Source organism: Xenopus tropicalis, chromosome 4, assembly GCF_000004195.4.
Source record: "Xenopus tropicalis strain Nigerian chromosome 4, UCB_Xtro_10.0, whole genome shotgun sequence".
NCBI classification, from domain to species: Eukaryota; Metazoa; Chordata; class Amphibia; order Anura; family Pipidae; genus Xenopus; species Xenopus tropicalis.
Window position 1 is genome coordinate 32132857 of NC_030680.2, and position 22560 is coordinate 32155416.

Here is a 22560-nt window from a genome sequence, read left to right on the forward strand (position 1 = left end):
TTAAATTGTTGCTACTCCAAAACCCAATGTTCCACATTAGATACACAGATACACAGAAAGATATATAGATTCAGGGGTTACATCTCCCCCTTTAGTAAAAAAGTAGAAAATATTCCTTTGTATGGTTTTACTTGAAGTTTTTTTCATCATTATTGAACAAACTTGTCTTGTTATTTGCTACAGGGACATACAAAGTTTTCCTTTCTATTCTGGACTAAGAAAGACACAAACCTGCAGCTTCTCTGACAAGTCAAAGAGTTTATAATATTTGTCAAAAATGTCTTTTGCTGAGCTTCTGGAGAGAACTGGTGGTATGGGGAGGTTTCAGATAACCCAGGTTGTCCTTTTGTGCTTTCCTATACTACTGATGGCCAGCCATAACCTTCTACAGAACTTCAGTGCTGCTATACCAGACCACAAATGCAAAGCTAACGACACAGGGTACCAAAGCAACAGTACTGACGAAACGGGATATGAGAGATTGTCAGCTCCACTGGATGCCAACGGGCAGCCTGATAGATGCCTGGAGTATGTTGAAATTCAGTGGAGGATGGTTGGCTCCAACAGCACTTGGAACAATAGCTCAGAATTAGCAACAAGACCCTGCACAATAGGGTGGGAATATAGCAAAGATGAATTCAGTTCAACCATTATTACCGAGGTAAGTGGAATAATGACAGAAGGCTATACAGAAGATTCTAGAAGATTTTCATTGTGATTCATTTTCCAGAATAATTGTGAATGGATAAACATATTAAAGGGAAACTATTGGCAGCATTTAATCTTATCATTTATGGAAGATTGTTATGACATTCATAGTTATGTATCCCGCTGCACCAGAATATGCTCCAGCAGCAGATACCTGATCTAGTACATCACCAGAACATTAAGATGGGTCTCTTAGAATAACATCATATTTCATCCAAGTGCCTCCTCTTTTATACAGGCCAACAGAACCTTCCAACTAATGTTTTCTCCTTAAATGACTATTCCCTACGACACAGCAAGTCCAAAATAGACTTAGCTTTCATACATTGGCCAGCTAACCTTCCCCTGTGCCACCTTTCAACCAAATTTCCCATTAACAGACTATTCTCATCCCAGTATTACACCATTTGCTGAACTCTCTTTCACACTTCATCTTCCCTCCCACTTTCTTCTTTAATGGTCATATACCATTCTACAATCAGTAGTTTAAACCAAAGTCTAAATTCTTCTTCAAAGGCCACCTCTTTAGCCTTTACTAGCCATCGAGTTCTGCCAGAGAGGTTAGTGGCCTTGTGACAGATAGCAGCTTGTCTTGCTGCATAGGATGAGCACCCCTTTAGAACACATCTATAAGTGCTGTCAGATAAGGCAGAAATTATACACATGTAAAAGTAATACAGGTATGGGATCCCTTATCCGGAAACCCGTTATCCAGAAAGTTCCGAATTACGGAAAGGCCATTTCCCATAGACTCCATTATAAGCAAATAATTCTAATTTTTAAAAATGATTTCCTTTTTCTCTGTAATTATAAAACAGAACCTTGTACTTGATCCCAACTAAGATATAATTAATCCCTATTGGAGGCAAAACAATCCTATTGGGTTTATTCAATATTTAAATGATTTTTAGCAGACTTAAGTTATGGAGATCCAAATTATGGAAAGATCCCTTATCCGGAATCCTCCGGGTCCCAAGCATTCTGGATAACAGGTCCCATACCTGTACAAGTTATCTAGAATGCATGGGACCTGGGGTTTTGGATCTTCATACCTTAACTCTACTAAAAAATTGTATAAACATGAATTAAACACAATAGTATTGTTTAGCCTCCAGTGAGGGTAACTTATATTTAGTTGAAATTAAGCATAAGGCACTTTTTTTATTATTACAGAGAAAAATAATCTTTTAAAAGTTTCATTATTTGATTATATTGGAGTCTATGGGAGATGGCCTTCCTGTAATGTGGAACTTTCTGGATAAAAGGTTTCCAGATAACAAATCCCATACCTGTAATTGATTTTCTTTCATATATTCTTTATATAACAACTGCCTTGCATACAGCAATTTAGTAAGGGATATGTAAAAGCATCTGCTTGAAGAACTGAACTTATTTTCTAAATGAATGAATCCCATATCCCTATGGCATTGTTATGCGTTAATGCTGTTCTCATCAGGGAATTAGATGTCATAGACACTGCATTAACTCATCCTCTGTTACAGCTAAATAGAATGCATACGTATAACTGATCACATTCTGAAGCCATAAAATAACCACTCCATATGTATTTTTAAATAGTCCATTACTCTGCAGTGGTTCTTTCATACAATATATTTTTCTTCTTGGAATACAGTATATAAAGTTTGGGATTTAGCAACACTTCCATCCGCAGCATTAACTTCAGTGAAGCTTTAGTTGCACTTGTTGATCCACCCTGCACTTCAGCTAAGAGCTTTTTTCCAATCCCTTATTACAGAATGGCTTAAACTTATTGATATTTCGGAACTGTATGCCAACGTAAAATCCTCATTTCATGACTTTTCAAAAGTATTTCAGCTGCAGTAAGGTCAGGACTTTGAATTAGTTATTGCAGATTGAAAAGTATCTCTGCTTGAGCCATTCAGCTCTAAATATACAGCAATTGAGTGTTCAGTATTTTGCAGTGCAATCCTTTGTTGATGTAAAATCAACGAGAATGCTATTCTAAGCACTTTTGCAATTTACATTCATTGTTTTTTTTTAATTACATGATATTAAGGGTTAAAAGTACTGTTAATATGAATGCATTTTGTTACAACAGCGCCACCTGCTGGTCACCTTCTGGTCATGCTGTAGTCAAGGATGTTGTCGAGGGAGTTGTCAGGAGAAAGAAAGTGGGTTGATCTGATGTTCGTCTGGTTAGGAAAGACGTTTGAAAAAATATCTGAACTAACTGCCCCCTCCCTTGCCCATCTGTAAGAATAAATAAGTGGGTGTAGGGGCCACATTTTGGGCAGACAGGGAGGGCACACAAATGGGGGGGAAAAGCACTCTGACAGCAATACAGGAAGGCAACTCAAACACAGGCAGACATTGAATACCAAAATATGTTCACCAGTGCCCTACCTGATCCAGGAGCTGAAACACAGAAGACTTCAAGATATGAGATCATGTGCTGCGGAACAAAAAACAGAAACCCCTGTCCTTAGGATGCCTTATGGGCAGGCCTAATGCTTTCCCAAGGTTAAAAAGAAATTTTGCTTCCAATGAGAGCAAAAGTAGAAGCAGAAGGACAAATAAGTCATCATTAGGTGAGTGTGGTTGGTCTTTTAAAGATTTGGGGAGGGGCCTTCTGATAGGAGCAGAGGGGAGGAACTATCCCGGTGATTACTGACATAGAGTGAGTCTAGGGAAAGAAAGTGGGTTGATCTGATGTTCCTCTGGTTAGGAAAGATGTGAGAAAAATTATCTGACGTTTCTAATGTTTTTCCAAACCAGAAGAACATCAGATCAACCTTCTTTCTCCTTACAACTCCCTCAACATCTTCTCACCTATGTCATATTCAGCAAGTGACCAGCAGGTGGCGATGTTGTAACAGCATGCATTCATAACAGTACTTTTAACTCTTAATATCTTGGAATTAAAAAAAAAAAGTAAATAATGAATGTAAATGGCAAAAGTGCTTAGAATATCACTCCTTTAAACGGCTATGCTTTATCACACTGTCTAATGCCAACTCCCTGCATTGGATTTAAGTGCATCAGCTCTCTCAATGGAGATATTTTGAATCTGTTGTAAAGTCACCTGCCCACCAATTCTACTTCAGAGAGATTGTTTTCAACTTTATAATATGTATTAATGATTAAGGTCAGTACGTCTGGACAAGTAAGTAGAAAATATAAGATTTTTTTAAAAGAAATACAGATATTTCAGAAATGCCAACTGGGTGACACTGTTTATAAAGCACCGAAGAAGTAAAATTGTAGTAAAATTGTTTGATAATAGAGGCTGAACCTTTAGGGTTCTGTATATCTCTATTAACTGAGCGGTAGAATTACATTATCAGTAATTGCCTTTGTAGTGGGATTTGGTATGCGGACGCAAAACTAGAAGACAATTGGCCCAGTCCATTTATATGGGAGGAGTGCTGGTAGGCGCCATTATCCTAGGAGGCCTTTCAGACAGGTGAGTAACATGGACAGGTGGGTAAACTCTGACCTCCCTCATAGCTTGACATATACTACTTTAGTCTGTCACCCCCTTTTCCTTTCTGCAGCAACCCCCTCTTTCCTAATGGTGTGGCATGTGTCAGGGCCGCCATCAGGGGGGTAGAGGGGGTACAACTGTAAAATCTTTGCAAAGTTTCGCTATTTAAGTAAGTTCTGCATAAAGTTACGCCAAAACTTACACAATTTACGTAACTTCCACAAAAAACGCTGAGAAAGCTACGTAACTTGAATAGAACTTAAGTAACTTACGTATTAAGCAAAAGACAATACAGAGAAGCTTTGTAGGGACAAATTCCATCAACAACCAATCAATTAAAAATTTAAGGTTAATTCCACTGCCCCCAATGAACTGGCTGACTTATTATTATTATGTTATTATTATATAATATATATTATTATTCATTTTAACTATTAATATCAACTGCTTATATTAACTACTAGTGACTAGTTATTGGGCCCCTATACTTACACAGCTTACATAACTAATGCAAAAACATAAATAACTTCAATATCAAGCAATGACAGCGCAGAGCAGGGGCAGGTAGGTGGGAAAGGGTTAAACTTAAACCCCACTGACCCCCAATAAACCGATTTATTAGCACATTAATCAATTGAATATTTTATATGAACTGCTTATTAAAGAGTAATATCAGCTGTTTTAATTGCACACACAAGGGGCATGGTCAATATTTTGGTATTGTGGGCTTGTGTTTATGGGGCCCCATATAAATAACTTGTGCAGGGCCCCAATATTTCTGGTGGCGGCCCTGCATGTGTTTATGCATTGTGTTATTTTTGTAGGTATGGCAGAAGGGCACTGCTAATATGGTCTTACTTTCAACTGGCTGTTAGTGGAGTATGTGCTGCATTCTCTCCAAATTACCTCTCTTACTGCATTTTTCGTTTCCTCACTGGAATGGCACTGTCTGGAATCGGTCTGAACACAACTGCATTAAGTATGTGGGAGCTGTTATGTTACACTTGCAGCCTCTGGTCATGATTACGCTGTATGTGCATTATACATTGCTTGTCACTTCTATCAAGTCTGCCATAACTATAAACATTACTGACTCAGCAATCATCTGCAAATATTGCTACAATTAGAAATGCTTAGTTCAGAGGCTTTCATCTTGTAATGGTAGTTATGGTGGGATCTTCCATAATAAAAAGGGTGGTGCATGAGCATCTCTGGCCCTGAAATACTTAGATCAGTTCCAAACAGGGGTGGGCCAAGCCGACCAGGCGCCCTAGGCAACCCGGTCGGCCAACTCCGCTCACCTCCCCGCCCCCCGAACGGCGCATGCGCGCCAAAGCACAGGAGGAGGTGCGGGGGGGGGGCGTTGCGATTAGATCGGTCATTGCCTCCACCGCTAATGACAAGCGGCGGAGACAATGACAAAGTAGCACTAGGGGTAGGCAGGAGAGGTACCTGCCTGGCGCCCCCCAATCATTGCGCCCTAGGCAGCTGCCTCTTCTGCCTACCCCTAGTTCCAGCCCTGGTTCCAAACCATATTATTACATTAAAAATCACAAAAAGGCTGCATAATTTTTGACTGATGTATATTGCAAGTATATAAGTTGCTTGAAAAGATGAGAGATGTATATTGTGAAAAGTTCAAGTTATGTTTGGGTGGAGTTCCCCATTAAGTAATTTGTATGCCCTATTAGTTTTGCTGACACACAAGAAAGTGAAAAATACGCAGTGTCCCTACATTCTCTGCTCTTTGGTAAATATTGACCAATAATGTAAAGTTATGTCCTCCAGAACTTCCCCTCCCTACTCCACGCTTGGCTCTCATATTGTTCCCCAAACTTTCCCTGAACTAAATGTCATGGGAAGAAAGACATAAGGCACTGCATAGCTCTGCTGTGCTAAAGTATGAAGTTCTTGCAATAGGTGAAAATGGATGCAGGAAATGGCTTATATTAAATGCAAGGCATGGCGTTACTTGGTTGTGAGTTGCTGACAGAAGTGCAAATAGAGGTTAATGAACCTTGTGAGAAATTAATGATGACTTGTTGTACCCAAGTACCCACGCCCCAATCACTAGGAGTTTCTTATTCCCAGTCCCCTCTACCCACCCATATACGTCAACCTCTGCATTTTTTTTTTGCTTTCGCCCCATTCCCCTTCTTTTAAAGCATTATGCGGTGTCTGTGAGTAAAACCTATTAGGAGAAGGTAATAAAAGGCATAAATGGAAAAACTATGCACATTGCAAATAATTCTATCACTGTGTGTAATTTATATGTTATAGGTTGTGGGTTTTTTTTTCAATTCATTCCGTTACTGATATATATATGTGGAAAACTGATAATCCCATATTAAAGGGGACCTGTCACCCTAAGAAATAATTCCAAATCCTTTTGAATCAGGTTAGTAGAGCAAAATAAACTTTACTTACACTATTTCAATTATTGAATTTATTTTCCCTTCAGTCTTGGAATTAGTAGTCACAGCCAGCAGGCTGACGCCATTTTGTGGGCACTGTTATTAAGGCAAAGCTTTGTATCACCCCAAAATCTTATGCATTTGCCATGTAGGTGATGTATAGGAAGTGCTGAATGGAAAGTTAAAGTAATTTTTATTAAAAATCTGAGCTGTCAATCACATATTGCCAGCCCCGCCTCTAAGCCGTAGGCATAGAGGCGGGGCAGACAATTTATGATTGACAGCTCAGATTTTTAAATACATTTATAACAGGTATAGATGATTTAATTAAAAATAGAATTTGGGTTTCATGTTTAATCTTCAAAGGAGTTTTATTATACAGCTTTTTATGTGTGGGTGACAGGTTCCCTTTAAAGGGGATGTTCACCTTCTGACAATAGTCCTAATTTAAACAGCCCTGTCAGAATAAACATTTTTTGAATAATCCTTATTATTTATAATGTTTAGTTTTGAAGTTACAGACCAGGACCAGGGCTGCTAAAACTCTCACCAATCTGCTCTCTCTGTAGGGGATTTCCCAGACCAGGACTTGGTCGGCAATCAAATTAAAAAAAACTAACACTGAACTGGTTCTACGCATGCTTTCCCTCTCCTACTTTATTTCTATGTTTTGATACCATTGGCTTTTGGATCAATGAAATGCAAACAAAGCAGGAGAGGAAAGACATGTGCAATAACCAGTTCAGCCTCTACTTCCTGTTTGGGCAGAATGCCAGTTGGTGTCGGCGATCCCTTTTATACAGAGAGCAGAGGGTGAAGAGTTTTAGCAGTGCTGAGCCTGGTCTGTAGCTTCAAAACTAAACATTTTAAATAACAAAGGTGAATTACAAAAATGTTTTTTTCTGATTTTCAAATTCAGAATATTTTCTAAAGTTGAACATCCCCTTTAAAATTTGCTGTTTTCTTCCAGTTGTGGAATGGGTTCCAACCAGGGTTCGCACTGTTACTGGGACCCTTGCAGGATTTTCTTACACGGCTGGGCAGCTTCTATTGGCTGGGCTGGCATATGGTATGCGAGACTGGCGCTGGCTTCAGCTTTGTGTGTCCTTACCGTTTTTTATCTACTTCTTGTATGCTTGGTAAGTATCAGATACTCTTGGTCTGATTTATTGCTAATTACTGTTGCTATATTGTGTAGTCATTTACTAAAATGGAGGCAAGAGACAATCAGTGAGGCAACAGCCTCCAGTCAATGTTTTTCTGTGTAGAACAATAAGAATGATAGAAGGAAAGGTCTTAATGATTGCTTCAAGCTCTGTACTATTCTATAAGTCAGGGAAATAGCCTATACAGGTATAGGACCCGTTATCCAGAATACTCGGGACCAAGGGTATTCCGGATAAGGGGTCTTTCTGTAATTTGGATCTTCATACCTTAGGGGGCTGATTTACTAAGACACAATTTCGAATCCGAATTGGAAAAATTCCGATTGGAAACGAACATTTTGCGACTTTTTCGTATTTTTTGCGATTTTTTTGGCGTCTTTATGATTTTTGCGTAAAAACGCGAGTTTTTCGGCGTCTTTACGATTTTTGCGTAAAAACGCGAGTTTTTCGTAGCCATTACGAAAGTTGCGCAAAGTCGCGATTTTTTCGTAGCGTTAAAACTTGCGCGAAACGTCGCGCCTTTTAAGTTTTAACGCTACGAAAAAGGCGCGACTTTGCGCGCGAGTGTTAACGCTACGAAAAAATCGCGACTTTGCGCAACTTTCGTAATGGCTACGAAAAACTCGCGTTTTTACGCAAAAATCATAAGGATGCCGAAAACTCGCGTTTTTACGCAAAAATCGTAAAGACGCCGAAAAAATCTCAAAATTACCGATCATTACGAAAAAAACGCAATCGGACGCATTCAGCCCGTTCGTGGGTTAGTAAATGTGCCCCTAAGTCTACTAAAAAACCAATAAAACATTAATTATATCCAATAGGATTGTTTTGCATCCAATAAGGATTAATTATATCTTAGTTGGGATCAAGTACAGGTACTGTTTTATTATTACAGAGAAAAGGGAATCATTTAACCATTAAATAAACCCAATAGGGCTGTTCTGCCCCCAATAAGGGGTAATTATATCTTAGTTGGGATCAAGTACAGGTACTGTTTTATTATTACAGAGAAAAAGGAATTCAATTTTAAAAATCCTAATTATTTGATTATTATGGAGTCTATGGGAGACAGGCTTTCCGTAATTCGGAGCTTTCTGGATAATGGGTTTCCGGATAAGGGGTCCGATACCTGTATATCTTTTAGGATTAGTGATGAGCGAATCTGTCCCGTTTCACCATAAAATTCGCGAAATGGCAAGAAAATTTGCGAAACGCATTTACTGTATCGCGTGTTTTGTTGTTGCACTCGGCTATTTTCTGTAGCCCGCGTCTATTTTTTTTGGTCGCCCAAACTTTTTTTGACGCGACCTCGCCCAATTTTGATAGGACCGCACCTTTTTCTGACGCAACCGCACCCGATTTGGCGCGCAACAAAAAAGTTTCCGAGCGTCAAATTTTTCTATTGCGAATTTTCAAGGAAGTTTCTCGGCTTTAATCATTTTACATTGTATGATAAATAAGCCCCACAATCTGGCATTAAGGATACAGAAAATAAGGAGCCTTTTATCTAAAAGGTACAAAAAGTTGTTCAATTTTAGATATTGGAAATAATCTCCAAATAGGAAATAAGGATTATATTCAAAAAGTTCCTAGAGTTTATGAAAATTATCATTTAGTCATAGCTGCCACCTGGATTAAAGATAAAGTTTCCTCTTTAAATTACATATTGCCCCAGTTAAAATATCTGTGTATCTTTTTTTATCTCCTGAACAGAGAGAATGAAAATGAACAAACTGAGTTTTTTGTCAATTGCAAATTACTTAACTGCTACTGATATAGTTTGGTTATACTTATAATAATACATAGCCCATCTCTAGTTATTCTATCATACAGTCTGCAATTTAATCAGAATAGTATGTTAAGATATTCATGATATGGCCTTTGTTACTCTGGATGAATTGCTGTTTATTTTGAAAATTAATGAAAACATCTGAACATAAAAGAAAGGTTGATTTTGATGAACATTTTTGATGGCCTTTTTTCAAACTCAGATTTGCTTGACCCTTTTTTTGCACTGCTGCTTCTGATTCAAGAGCTTTCAGCAGCAATTACATGACACCAGGCCCCTCCTAACAACACCCAGCTCCTCCCCCCTTCATTTATATAACATACCAGAATTAAACTTTGGGTGAAAAAGGCTGCAAAATCCAAGGACATTTGGAAACCATGGAGTTGGTCTATATGAAGACAGAGACCATAGTGGTAAGGTAATAAAAAGCCCAGGAGCAGTAACCCATAGCAACCAATCAGCAGGTAGCATTTACTGGTCACCTGTTTAAAAGTAAGTGTCTTATTGGTTGCTATGGGTTACTGCCCCCAGGCAAACTTAGTGCCATTTATTACATTAGGGAGTAAGGATTGTCTGGTTATTGCCCAAAAGGTTCTGCAGTGGTGCTAGTAAATACACCTAAACATACTGTATATCTTACCCCTGCCTCAGGTGGTTTCCCGAATCTGCTCGCTGGCTTGTTCTGTCTGGTAAACCTGAAAAAGCCGTTAAAGAGATAAGGAAAGTAGCCAACCTTAATGGAAAGAAAGAAGAAGGGGAGAAGATCACGCTGGAGGTATGGGGTCTGTATGAAAAGCACAATTTGGAGTTTTGTTGTGTGGCCCATGTACTTTATAGTCAGGTTGTCAAGTGACTGATCTATAGGTAATGTTTCATGATTAAAATCAATGAAAAAAAGATTGCAAGACACCAAATGCCACCAATGGTTTCTGAGATGCTATGTGGCAAAGGTACCAATGATAGTGGGTGTGTAATACCCTCAGTGTCAGTTGAAAAGTCTTGAGCCTCTGCCAGTCATATTCATAGTGCCAGAGGGCCAATGATAGTAACCATATGCGGGCATTAGCAAACCTGTCAGGAGAGAACTGTATCTAAGCGGGATACCCAATATATATACCGTATATATATGAGGCCAGATATCATACTAAAATAAAACTTAACTCAGAGGTGAACTTCTGTCCCGATATTGGCCATAAATCCTAGTAATGGATGTGATCTATAACAAATCTCTCCCTGACACTTCTATTCTTTCTGCTGCAGTCACTAAAATCAGAAATGATAAAAGAATTAGCAAGTGCAAAATCCAGCTACTCGGTTATAGATTTGGTTCGAACCAACACCATACGGAGAATTTCTTGTGCTCTGAGCCTTGTGTGGTAAGTCAGGGGGCCACCTATCCCCTTATGTTATGCCGTTATATTCACTGGGAAACAAAGATCCACTCAAGGTACGGAGTGTGATTTGGGGGATTTCAAAAAGACAGGAAAGTCAAACCACCCACTAATCACCCCTATAATTGTCACCTTTCTAAATAACTTTTATCGCTGGTGGGGGGATGGAAACAAAAGAGGACAAACTGTTATGTAAAGGGGTGGGGTAGAGATGTAAAAGGAGCAGGGCTATGGCACACAATGGCCAAAAGGCAGGTTATGGAGACATTCGGCAAGAAAAAAAGGCAAGTTTGGGGTGGATTGGGGTAGATTGAGGGCAGACTTATTTTAAGGGTTTTACAAATTCACCAGTAACTTTATTGCCAGCCCTGGCCGTGGCAGGTGTTTCACTGGCTAGGCAGGTAAAATACCAGCTGGATGGCAGCTATTATCACAAAAGGTGATTTGTTTTCAAACAAGAAAAGAGGATAAGAGGGGATAAGGGGATAAGAAAACAAACAAATGCATATGGCTATGGTACCCTTTACCTTTTATAATCTCACCAGGCTTTAGGCTAGTTAGGCATTTTTTTCCCAAAGGAGTGAAATGCACACTTGGTGCACTGCAAAAGCATTCAAGTGTATATTTTCTGGTCAAAACTGTCCCTTGTGTGTAGTGACCAGCGTGTTCTACTCCTGTCAGTGCAGACATGTACAAAGGCAGCAGGGAGCCTTAAAGGAATACTGTCATGGGAAAACATGATTTTTTCAAAATGCATCAGTTCGGGATCTGAGCAGCTTAGTGCTTTGAAACCCTGTGGGTGAGCTTTTGTCTATAGTGTAGTTAGTGCTATGGTATGGTGATCCAGAAGAAAACCTTAACTGGAAAACCCCAATTCTCAAGAATGCTGGATATTAGATATATCTATATCTGTAGAATTTAAATGCCTTTATACATTTAGTGTAGTTTCCCTTTATTTCCAATTCTTTATATAATGTAAATTGTGCAGTCATACAGGCTTAAACAATGCAGCTGGCCATACTACACCTACGGTGGGCAGTATTGGACTAGGGCCAAACAAATGGATCACAGTGACATTTGTACCAGCAAGGACCACATGACTGAGCCGACACAGTCCTCAATCCAATGGGAAAATCAAACCTGGCTGATTGACACCTGACCAATTTTCAGCCAGATATTAGTTGGGTGGTCGGTGGGCCCCATACATGGGCATATGTATACCCAAATCAACAACCTATATTTGCCTGTGCATGGCCACCCAAACACAACAAAAATCAAGCCATGCCAGAATGGATAGCATATTCTTTAACATGCTATTTTTCTCTGTTCAGTAACTGGCAAAAAGATGCACTTAACCTCCTTGGATTTTCCAGGTTCTCAACCAGTTTTGCCTATTATGGACTTGCCATGGACTTGCAAAAGTTTAATGTCAGTATCTACCTAATCCAAGTCATCTTTGGAGCCGTGGACTTCCCAGCCAAATTGGTTTCTGCCACAGCCATGATTTATGTGGGTCGGAAATTCACACAGTTTATGTCACTGATTCTTGGAGGGATTGCTATCATAGCCAACATCTTTGTTCCAAATGGTGAGTAAGTCATCAATAACTGACGGTCTACTGTTGTGCACCGCTACCTTCCATGGTGCCTTCCATTCACCTTTAAGAAAACAACTTGGTACTGCTGATACAGGTGGAATCCATCTGAGAGGTGACATAGGCTATAAATGCAAACTATTTCATCTTCTCCAGCTTTAATATATACAGTAGATTATGCCATTAATATACTATTCATAGTTCCTAGGGACATTTACCTAATTCTGTTTAGCCTAAGGGGGGTTGTTTGTTTCATCCTAACCTTACTACTTCTCGCAACTTGGAGGATCAGGGTATTAGATCCCATGGAATCAGGTCCACCTCTTCCATGAGAATAAACTTGCTTCAGGCAGCAGTATGTTGGAAGTTGCCAGGGGTGGCAAAAAGCTTGCTCTGGGAACTTTGAGACAAATGTATATTTTTTATAAACGTGAATTAGTCTTTTCCAGTGTAGAGAGTGCAATTACCCCTCCTTGTCCTGCTCCAATGCAAAAGAGGTAAAGACAGGTGGGCAGGGCTTTACCCAAAGCCACCTCTATCTGCTGAATACAGTAGGTCACCTCTCCTTGGCTCGTTCTGCTAAGAAGCATAGACCACTATGCCATTTGCCATATAAGTCTTCACTTTTAGAGCTGTCACAATGGAATCTACATTTTAATTATGCTCATAAAACTATGTTATTGAAACTGGGTAAAAGAGTTGGCCTATATGCATAGTGCTACAAAGTACTGACCTTCTGAGTGTGTGGAAAAAGTCATATATAGATCTTCTCCCCAGCCAACGGATCTCTGTAACTGCACCATTACACATTTACTTTTGGAATGTCTTTCAGAGCTGCAGACTGTGAGAACTAGCCTGGCAGTGTTTGGAAAGGGTTGTCTCGCTGCATCATTCAGCTGTATCTTTCTCTATACAACAGAGCTTTACCCAACCGTTATAAGGTACTTCTTTCTTATCTAAAGCTTATTCCTACTGCTACTCTTCAGATGATTTCTCTTTCTGTAATCCAAACAGGGTATAATAACAAATGCAGGGAAGAAGCTGTATTAGTCTGCATTTGCACAAATAAGGAAATCCCTAGAGTGAGAGTAACCATATCATATCAACCTTCTTGCACCAGTACATTTCTACGCATTTTACAATGCTGATCTCCATAAGGAACATTTTGGTTCTGATGTGCTTTTGGTCTAACCTCAGAAGACCCTTCGAAACAAATTTAATATTTATAACCTGCCTCTCTCCAGCTGTTGGTAAACTGCACCTTTAAGCTGCCCTCAGACAACAGTATTGGGTTATCCTACTGTTGTCAATGTATTACCTTTAGGTAATCCTTTTATATTTCTTTCCATTAGGAAAGAAATATAAAAGGATTAAGGACTACCCTTATCTCAGATATAAGGATATTGTCATGAAGAAAGCAAAACCATTTAAAAATGTCATATAAGAGGTGACAAATGCGTGTTTTGTAACCTATAAATGGCACCATAAGTGTTATAAAGTAGCAATCCAGAAGACAATAATAGAAAATGGGGTATTGATTGCTTCAATTTCAAAGACTAAACCCAAAAAGTATATCAATAACAGATGAGTAAGAAGTGTGGCTCCATTAAAAAAATTAAATTCTGATTAATGATTACAGAAAAAGTGCTGTAATCGTTGTTTCCCCTGGGTATATACAATATAGGGGCTTTAGTTACAGTTCTGTACTTTAGCAGTATGCTACAGATAATCCAGCTCAAATGATTTGTCAGGACTTCGGTATAGTAATTAAATGTTTAAGCAAAATTAATGTGAACAGCCCAATGGAATACACCACCAAGTACTTATAGAGTTTTTATATACTTATATAGAGTTTTTAACATTTTTTATCTGATATTGTAGCATTCTATTAGAGGAAAGGTAAAGTAGTCTCCATTATCCCCAAAAGCATTACAATCTTTACCTGGCAGTTATAGGCCAGTAAATGTAACATCTGTAGTTGGCAAAGTTCCTACAATAATTAGTATGTGTATAATGGCCCAATGATCCCAATCAGTATCTGTATAATATGAATACTGCTCAGTTCATCTACTGAGAAGGCCTGAAAACTGTCACTGCATGGTGCAGATCGCCAGATGAGGCATCACAGCCGTTAGTCATTTTGGCTGTCAGCCCAAAAGAGAAAAATGATAGAAAGGTAACCATATTGTGTACTGCTCTTTGTTTGCTATGAATGCATTCTGTTCATGGTATCAACCTATGTATGGCAGCCTTAAAGGTTATGCAAGATGGGCAACTATAACCATATAAAAGTCATTCAAAATAAGCCTCATGTTCTCAAATGACAGCAGAATTGTGGGTGGGAACCAAATGTAAATCAAGGATGTTACTAACTTACATGGGTGGTAATTTAGTAAAGGTATGGGATCCCTTATCCGGAAACCCATTATCCAGAAAGTTCAGAGTTATGGAAAGGCCATCTCCCATAGACTCTATTATAAGCAAATAATTCAAATTTTTAAAAATGATTTCCTTTTTCTCTGTAATAATAAAACAGAACCTTGTACTTGATCCCAGCTAAGATATACTTAATCCTTATTGGAGGCAAAACAAGCCTATTGGCTTTATTCAATATTTAAATGATTTTTAGCAGTCTTAAGTTATGGAGATCAAAATTATGGAAAGATCCCTTATCCGGAATACCCCAGGTCCCAAGCATTCTGGATAACAGGTCCCATACCTGTATCAGGATATAGGTTACTCCTAGTAGGCTACTCCAAGTAACAGCAACCAATGAGATGTGTCATTATTTTTGGCCAGTAAACACGATGGGCTACTGGACCTGGAGGAATCTTTGCTCCTTTTGCTACAGTCCCCCAAAGTAAGGCTGTCCATACAGTGATGTTGCCAAAAGAGCATATGTTTTGCCACAATAGGGGTCTATAAAAACCTTTTGGGTGAAGAATTCTTACACAGCCTTGTGATATTCCCCAAACACTATTTCAAACCTGTCCAATAGCTATCTGGGAGATCCCCACTCATACCATGGTTACACAGGCCATTGTTTTGAATCTACTGATTGTATACAGAAAATGCCCTTTGTTTACTACATTCCTGAATTATTTCGTTTGGAAAGGTTTCCAGTCATCTTTATTCATGTATTAGACATGACTGAAGCCTTATTATATTGACTTACTCTTTACCTTCTCTTGGCATGTACCCTCCTTTTTAAGCCTTAATCTGTATGGGATTCACTGACTACACTGTTGGCACTGTACAAATAACATTTTTAGTACGCAACTAACTGCAGCGGGAAGCACAAAATAACTGTCTGTTAAGGAAATAGGGCTCTTAAACCTTGATTTAAAACTCTTGTTAATTTTCCAGAATGTGTTTCCTTCTAGCGCAATTAAATAATGGCCCATTACTGTGTTTACATTACCTTTTGTTTTAATATGCCTTTTATACAAAGCTCTAAAAATGATATTAGATAACCACTAAGTACTTGAGTAAATGTATCCACATCCCCTTAACAGCTTACTAAATTGCTTGCCTCTTGAATAAGTATGGTGCAAGACAATGCACTCCAGTATTCTAAGACAAGGAAAGGGGCACTCCTGCATTAGTACAATGCAATCGTTTCCAAACATTAAAGGCACAGTAATTGCACAAAAGTGAGCATTTATAATAGGTTTACCATGTGAATAGTACATGACAAATAGCTATATAATTATAGTATAGCTCATCACCCTGTAAAGACTATACTATGGAACCAACCTACCTAAAAGATAGTATTGTCCCTGGAGTAAAGTGAGTGGATAAGTTTCTGGAAACCCTCCCTTGATGTCATTTCTGTAGGGGGGGGGGGTTTGCTTATTGAAGTCCTTAATGTGAAGGTTTGAGTGACCCCCTGCACATATGAAAGAAGGGAAGGATAATGTTCACATATTTGGCCACCACTTAAAGGGATACTAAGGCCTACTGTAAAACTGTCCCACTGCACCCCCTAGTTACCCCCCTAATTACATATGGAAAACAATTTACCAATAAGCATTCAACTAACTAAAAACTTAATTATAGAATGCAACTGGAGTGGTTATTACAAGCACTATGTCAGGCTTCTTGCTGTTATTTTACAAACGGTGATGATTATGTCATATTGACTTCATTATATGACCGTGTAATCAGATGTTGGGATAAAGGACAGACTTGTATGTTCAGTGCTAGGAAAATTGTGCCTGTGCCTCACTGCAGTGCAGTACAGTAAGGTTTTGTATCCCTTTAATAGCTGAAGTGGATACCAGAGAATGAGGCCTAGTGAAGCCTAGTGGACCTGATGTATATATACTGTACAAACACAGGTCTGGACTGAGATTCAGCACTGGCATTTCAAGTACACTGAGGCCCAAACAGCCTTCACCAGCCCAATAAAGAGTGACTAGGGTTGCCACTTTTTTTTTACCAGCCAACAGGGGAGCAGTCTGTGACATCAAAGAGTGGGGTGATGACAAAAAGGGGCAGAGCTATGACATCAGGGATGACTCCAGGAGGATGGGGAAGAGAAGAAGGAAGAAGGATGAGTTTCCGCTAGATTCTGGGCAGATAAGGGGCTTAAGGGGGAGGGCTAGGGGCGGAACTTAAGGGTATTAAACATTTACAGGCTGCTATATTGCTGGCCCCTGCCTTAGCAGGTATTTTACCAGCTTGGCCAGTAACATAGGGTGGCAACCCTAATAGTGACTGTCCCTATGAATCCTGCACTCTCCGCGGGAGAGGGGCCAAAATAGAGTCCTGAGAAAATAGGGGGGTTAACAGTTTTGCTGAAGGCCAGCATTACATGGCATAAAAGTGGCAAGCCTGTTTACAATGTGGAAAGCAGGGACACAAAAATGGACACAATGTAATCTGCCTTCCATGTTGTATGAATTGCACTCTATTTTGGATACCTGCAGCTGCCCCTGGGAATACACTGGCTGCTCTCTTTTGCAGCTCTTGTGCCCCTCAGTGTGTTTGCACTTCTGCCCTTATGTCTTTATGATGTTCATTTAAAATTAAATACATTTCCATACCAGGGCAAACCTATGGCATACTGCCTCGTACAATGCAATTAGCATCGAGTATACCAGAGAATGGGGAAAAAAGACTCCCCAGCATCATTTATTTACGCCTTCAACCGAGTCTCTGGAGAACCTAAATGAAAATAACAAACAGTTACTAACATCTATGACTGCAGGAACAAACCAATTAATTCTATTTTGCCTGTATTCAGTATCATCATTAAAAGCCTTTTAATGTACAGATAAGGCATGCATTATCTAGGACTATATATATAGTATATATATATATATATCATCTCCTATGAGACCTGTGAGTGGAGGTGGCAAAGCAAAATCCTGTTTTATTGCTTAGTATTGGCTGCTTATAAATATAACCAGTAAGTCAAGCTGTTAAACTACACATTGCATCAATTTTTAATTAATGGCAGCCATTAAGCAGTATATTAGGCGCATACCAGCTGAAGTGTTCTCTCCATTACCCCTCCTTTAGTTCATTACTGGCAAGAATAGGAAACTCACGCTTAGTACTTGGACACTGGATGTTATATAACCGAAGGAATTCAGCTCAGAAGTAATGAATCGGAAAACCAAATTTCATAAAATTAGAGATCAGTGTTCTTTGAATGCAGCACTTTCAAAACCTTTGAAATGAGAATAATTATTGGAAACGATCGTGACATTTTTTCGCTTTGTCTTTCTAATCCTGCTAAGCTTTGCACAGTTAATTGCAATCACAGTTTTCCATTTTTTTTATAACTGTGACAAGCCTGTGTAAAATGGCTGGAAAATCCAAGAACAGAGCACAAAAGATAAGCGAGCAAGAATCCAGTAGGGAAGTGGCATGCATAAAATAGCTGTGAATGTCATGAAATTGGAGGTTTTACGATCATTGATAATGTGACCTTTTTATATTTTATCCTGTTGTAAAATCCAAAGCGTATATCTCTTGCCCATGGTTGTCTGCCTTTTATAGGAAAACTATACACCCAGAATAAATAGAACAGATAGTTTATATCATATTAAGTGGCATATTAAATAATCTTACCAAACTGGAATATATATCAGTAAATATTGCCCTTTTACAACTTTTCCCTGGGAGTGGAAAAGACAGAACTTTGCCCATTAATTGGCTGATGTGACCTAACATGTATGTGTGCCCCTGGTTTGTTTGTGTGCACTGGGAATCATATGATTCCTGGGGCAGCCCTTAGTACTTATAATGGAAATTTTATATTTATTAGTACCCAATAGCACATTTTTATGAATATGGTTTATTAAGATGAAGCAGGGATTTACATATGAGCTGTTTTGTGCAATATATTTTTATAGAGACCTACATTGTTTGGGGGGGTATGGTTTTCTTCTAAAACTAAAGGTTTTGTATTAAATATATACAATAATTATATTTTCATTGTGATGTTTCTATTTTTATTTATTCATTTATGTGCCCTTACATGAAAATACATTGATTTAGATTAAAGTTATCCATACACCTGCAGCCCTCCATGTTATGTAACTCACTGGCCATTGAGCTGGAAGGACAGATACCGTAGGAGTGGTAATTCACGTTCACAGTCACCTTTTTTTGTTCTCAGTGGCTACCAAAGAGCAGACCCTATGATTGTGGGGGGCAGTGAAAAGGGGCACAGAGGGGTGGCTCACAGGTATGCATTTGGGTTTGTAACTCAAACAACTTGCATACAAGGACTGTGGTCCTTCTGGTGGATGTGTGAGGACCATGGTCAGGAAATGATGCAAAATGATCTGACGATGCACCACCGACATACAGCAACATTACATACTAATGTAGTATTGGTGCAAACAAGGTGAATATCATTTGAAAATGCCTTTAGGGCACTTTCATCATTACCTGATGTTACTTGTTCTAAAGTATTACTTGTCCTAAGTATTTAAAATGAGCCAAACCACATATGTAACTGCTTTTCTCTCTTCAGACAGAGTGGTCTGGGCATGTGCAGCACCATGGCACGTATTGGGGGCATTGTGGCTCCTCTGGTGAAAATCTTGGGTGAACTTTATCCTTTTGTGCCGCTGTTGATATATGGAGGTGCCCCCATCATATCTGGCCTCTGTGTTTTCTTCTTGCCAGAGACTGTTAATAAACCCCTGCCAGACACCATAGAAGAAGTGGAGAAAGGGTAAGGCAAAAATGGTGGCAATAAGGAACTAAAAGCAGTAGGTCTGTGTAAGTGAATTAGATGTTTGCAAAACCAAGGAAAGTCATATATCACAAGACATTATTATTTAAGGAAATTGATTTTCACGTCAGACTGTTTATAGTAGGAATGTTTAAATGGTTTAGTCTTTACACAGAAGAGAGGAGCACACAAAAGTAGATTATACTGCTATTGATTCTTCATTCAGCTGATACGTTTCAGGCTGCAAAAGCCATTTCCAATGAAATACTTACCACATTCTGGACAAATTACTCTGCAGGGAACCCACATATCTGACTGAACCATTTAGCTCACGTGTGGCAGAATAATATACAGCCACTTACAGAATAACCTATCTACACATGATAATTCACCTGCGTCAGTTTCAGTATCTTCTTAAATTTCTATATCACTGTCGTTTATAAGCATTTTCTTATCTAAGGACGACTGTGGTTTTGTATGAAGGTTTACTGCCCTGACAATTTTATGCAACAATTTTATGCAACAAATGTATATAAAAACCAGATGGTTAAACAAATACAAACAGCAAATGCCACTAATAACATTCTGTGCAGCATAAAGACATAGTAAAGAGTTTAAAATTACATTCTCTTGCACTCATGTGCTGCATTTCTCTGAAGGGCCCAGTGGGGGAAGGGGTGTAATCACTCCCCCAGTAGTTACGTCAGACGGCAGGGCCATAACGCCACTGGTCCTGGCTATGACGCGGAGATGGGTGATGTGACCACAACTTTTTTTTGCATGTCCGCAACTTTCATGCGACTTTTTCCTCACACACTTAATTTTTGTGGCAGTTTTGTGAAAAAAATATTCACAGAGAATCCATGGCTGTCAAATAAAATCGCTCATCACTAATTATAAGACAGCCTAACTGTGGGAGGTGATCCTGAGAACAATGGAAAAATACGCAAGATTTAAACTGCAGTAACATTTTCATTGGCGCAATAGAAAAACAAAGCAAAAGGGAAATAATTAGACAGATTATTTACCCCTTAATATTTATTTTTGCAGCAAAACATACTCTCATAGAATATCTCCATATTTGTGACGAATAAGCTTTAGTTGTAAACTTTCTATCTCAGACTTAGATGAAACAGTGAGCTCGTTGGTCATATTATATTTAAACCTGCCATTAGGCCTACTGGGCTTCACCAAGCAATAACTTTAAAAGAAAACCTTTCTTAGATGTTAAAGTGATACTGACCCGAAAAAAACTACTTTTCAAAATATGAATGTACATAAAAAGTTACCTATAGGTCATGTTGATCATTGGTCATGCTGATCATTTCTCACTAATGCTTTTGTAAGTAATTGTTACTTGACGTCCCTAAACCTGACTGTTTTGCCAACCTGACTGTCCCTTTTCAGCCTGTCAGTTACAGTTTCTAATACTAATGAACTACTGCTGCGCAAATATGGCAGCCCCCTCATAGATGAACATGGAGATCAGACAGGTAATGTAAAGGCATCCGGCAAATACTTTTATGGCAAAATTATAAAGCTCATGCCATTACAATATTATCATATATATATATATATATATATATATATATAAAAAAGTTCAATTTATGGTGTCAGTATCTCTTTAAAGTGCCCACATTTTAATTTCCAAAAGCCAGATGAAACCTATTGGCTAATGAAGCCCTCCTTGGTGGTTAATATGTTCCTTTAATTTCCCTACAGCATAAATGCACCGAAAAAAGAGATTGAGAAGAATGAAATGGACTCTCTAAAGAGAGGAATGAAGGAGAACCCAGTGAATGAGGTGTTGTGACCCTGTGCAACATGTCAGGCCAAGCTCAACAAGGCAAACACTGAAATAGACTTCTTTGCTCTGGCTCTAAAGTTGAGAATTGACTCTTAAGTTGGGAATTTGGAACGAACACTAGACAACCGGGATCATCAATACCTTAGCAGCTAATGGCAAGAGCTCTTATTCAGTAACAGTTGGTGTTTGAGAGTGGAAGGATATAATTTAACTTAAACATGTTAGAAATATGTCAGTGTGTTTGATGCGAGTGTAAGGTGTGACCTGTATGAATCTGTATAATATAACACAGTGAGCAGTTTATGACCATCTACTTTGTTCTTTGGTGATAGAAAGGGAACATGTTCTGGTCTCATCTCGCCAGAAGGAATCCTGCCACTAATAACAACTTTCAATTTGTGTGTGCTTATGGCAATCATGCTCTAATCATAGACATGTACTTGATCATAGCCATGAGCTTATATGAAGGCCGTGGTCTTATGAAGTCAGTATATTAAGTTAAATAGTTATACCTAACTAAATGTTACCGAGCCCCACAAACTGACCTACTCATCATCAGCACTTATTAATATAGCACTGGCAAGTTATGCAGCACTTGAGTTATAATGAATAGGCATCTTACAATAATTAACCAAACAAGGGTTATAAAGTAAAGATAGTTTTAGAAGACCCTACTCGCAAGAGCTTACAATCTTAAGGGATAGGGTACATCTGAAACACAAGGAACATGAAAACAATTAAGCTTCCCTAAGCAGGTGGGTCTCTAGGGAGCATTTAAAAACTTGGAAAGAAGGGAAGAAGATATATTTAAAGTGTTACTATCCGTTATCCAGAAACCCGTTAGCCAGAAAGCTTTGAATTAGGGAAAGTTAGTCTCCCATAAATTCAATTTTAATCAAATAATTTTTAAAAAAAGATTGCCTTTTTTCTATGTAATAATAAGACAGTACCTTGTACTTGATCCCAACTGAGATATAATTAATCTTTACTGGAGTCAAAACAACCCTATTGGGTTTATTTAACATTCAAA

General features: G+C 38.7%; 1 protein-coding gene across 1 annotated transcript in view; it reads left to right on the top strand.

Moving 5' to 3' along the window:
• Positions 1 to 22319, top strand: part of slc22a8 (solute carrier family 22 (organic anion transporter), member 8) — a 40727-nt gene extending 18408 nt beyond the window's left edge. The window contains exons 2-11 of the mRNA XM_002937508.5: positions 184 to 661; positions 4050 to 4153; positions 4999 to 5153; positions 7559 to 7727; positions 10195 to 10318; positions 10804 to 10919; positions 12308 to 12522; positions 13361 to 13469; positions 19520 to 19723; positions 21446 to 22319. Coding sequence (XP_002937554.2) covers positions 278 to 661; positions 4050 to 4153; positions 4999 to 5153; positions 7559 to 7727; positions 10195 to 10318; positions 10804 to 10919; positions 12308 to 12522; positions 13361 to 13469; positions 19520 to 19723; positions 21446 to 21536 — 1671 coding nt within the window. The 5' untranslated portion in view covers positions 184 to 277 and the 3' untranslated portion in view covers positions 21537 to 22319. The remainder of the gene's footprint in view (positions 1 to 183; positions 662 to 4049; positions 4154 to 4998; positions 5154 to 7558; positions 7728 to 10194; positions 10319 to 10803; positions 10920 to 12307; positions 12523 to 13360; positions 13470 to 19519; positions 19724 to 21445) is intronic.
• The last annotated feature ends 241 nt before the right edge of the window (positions 22320 to 22560 follow it).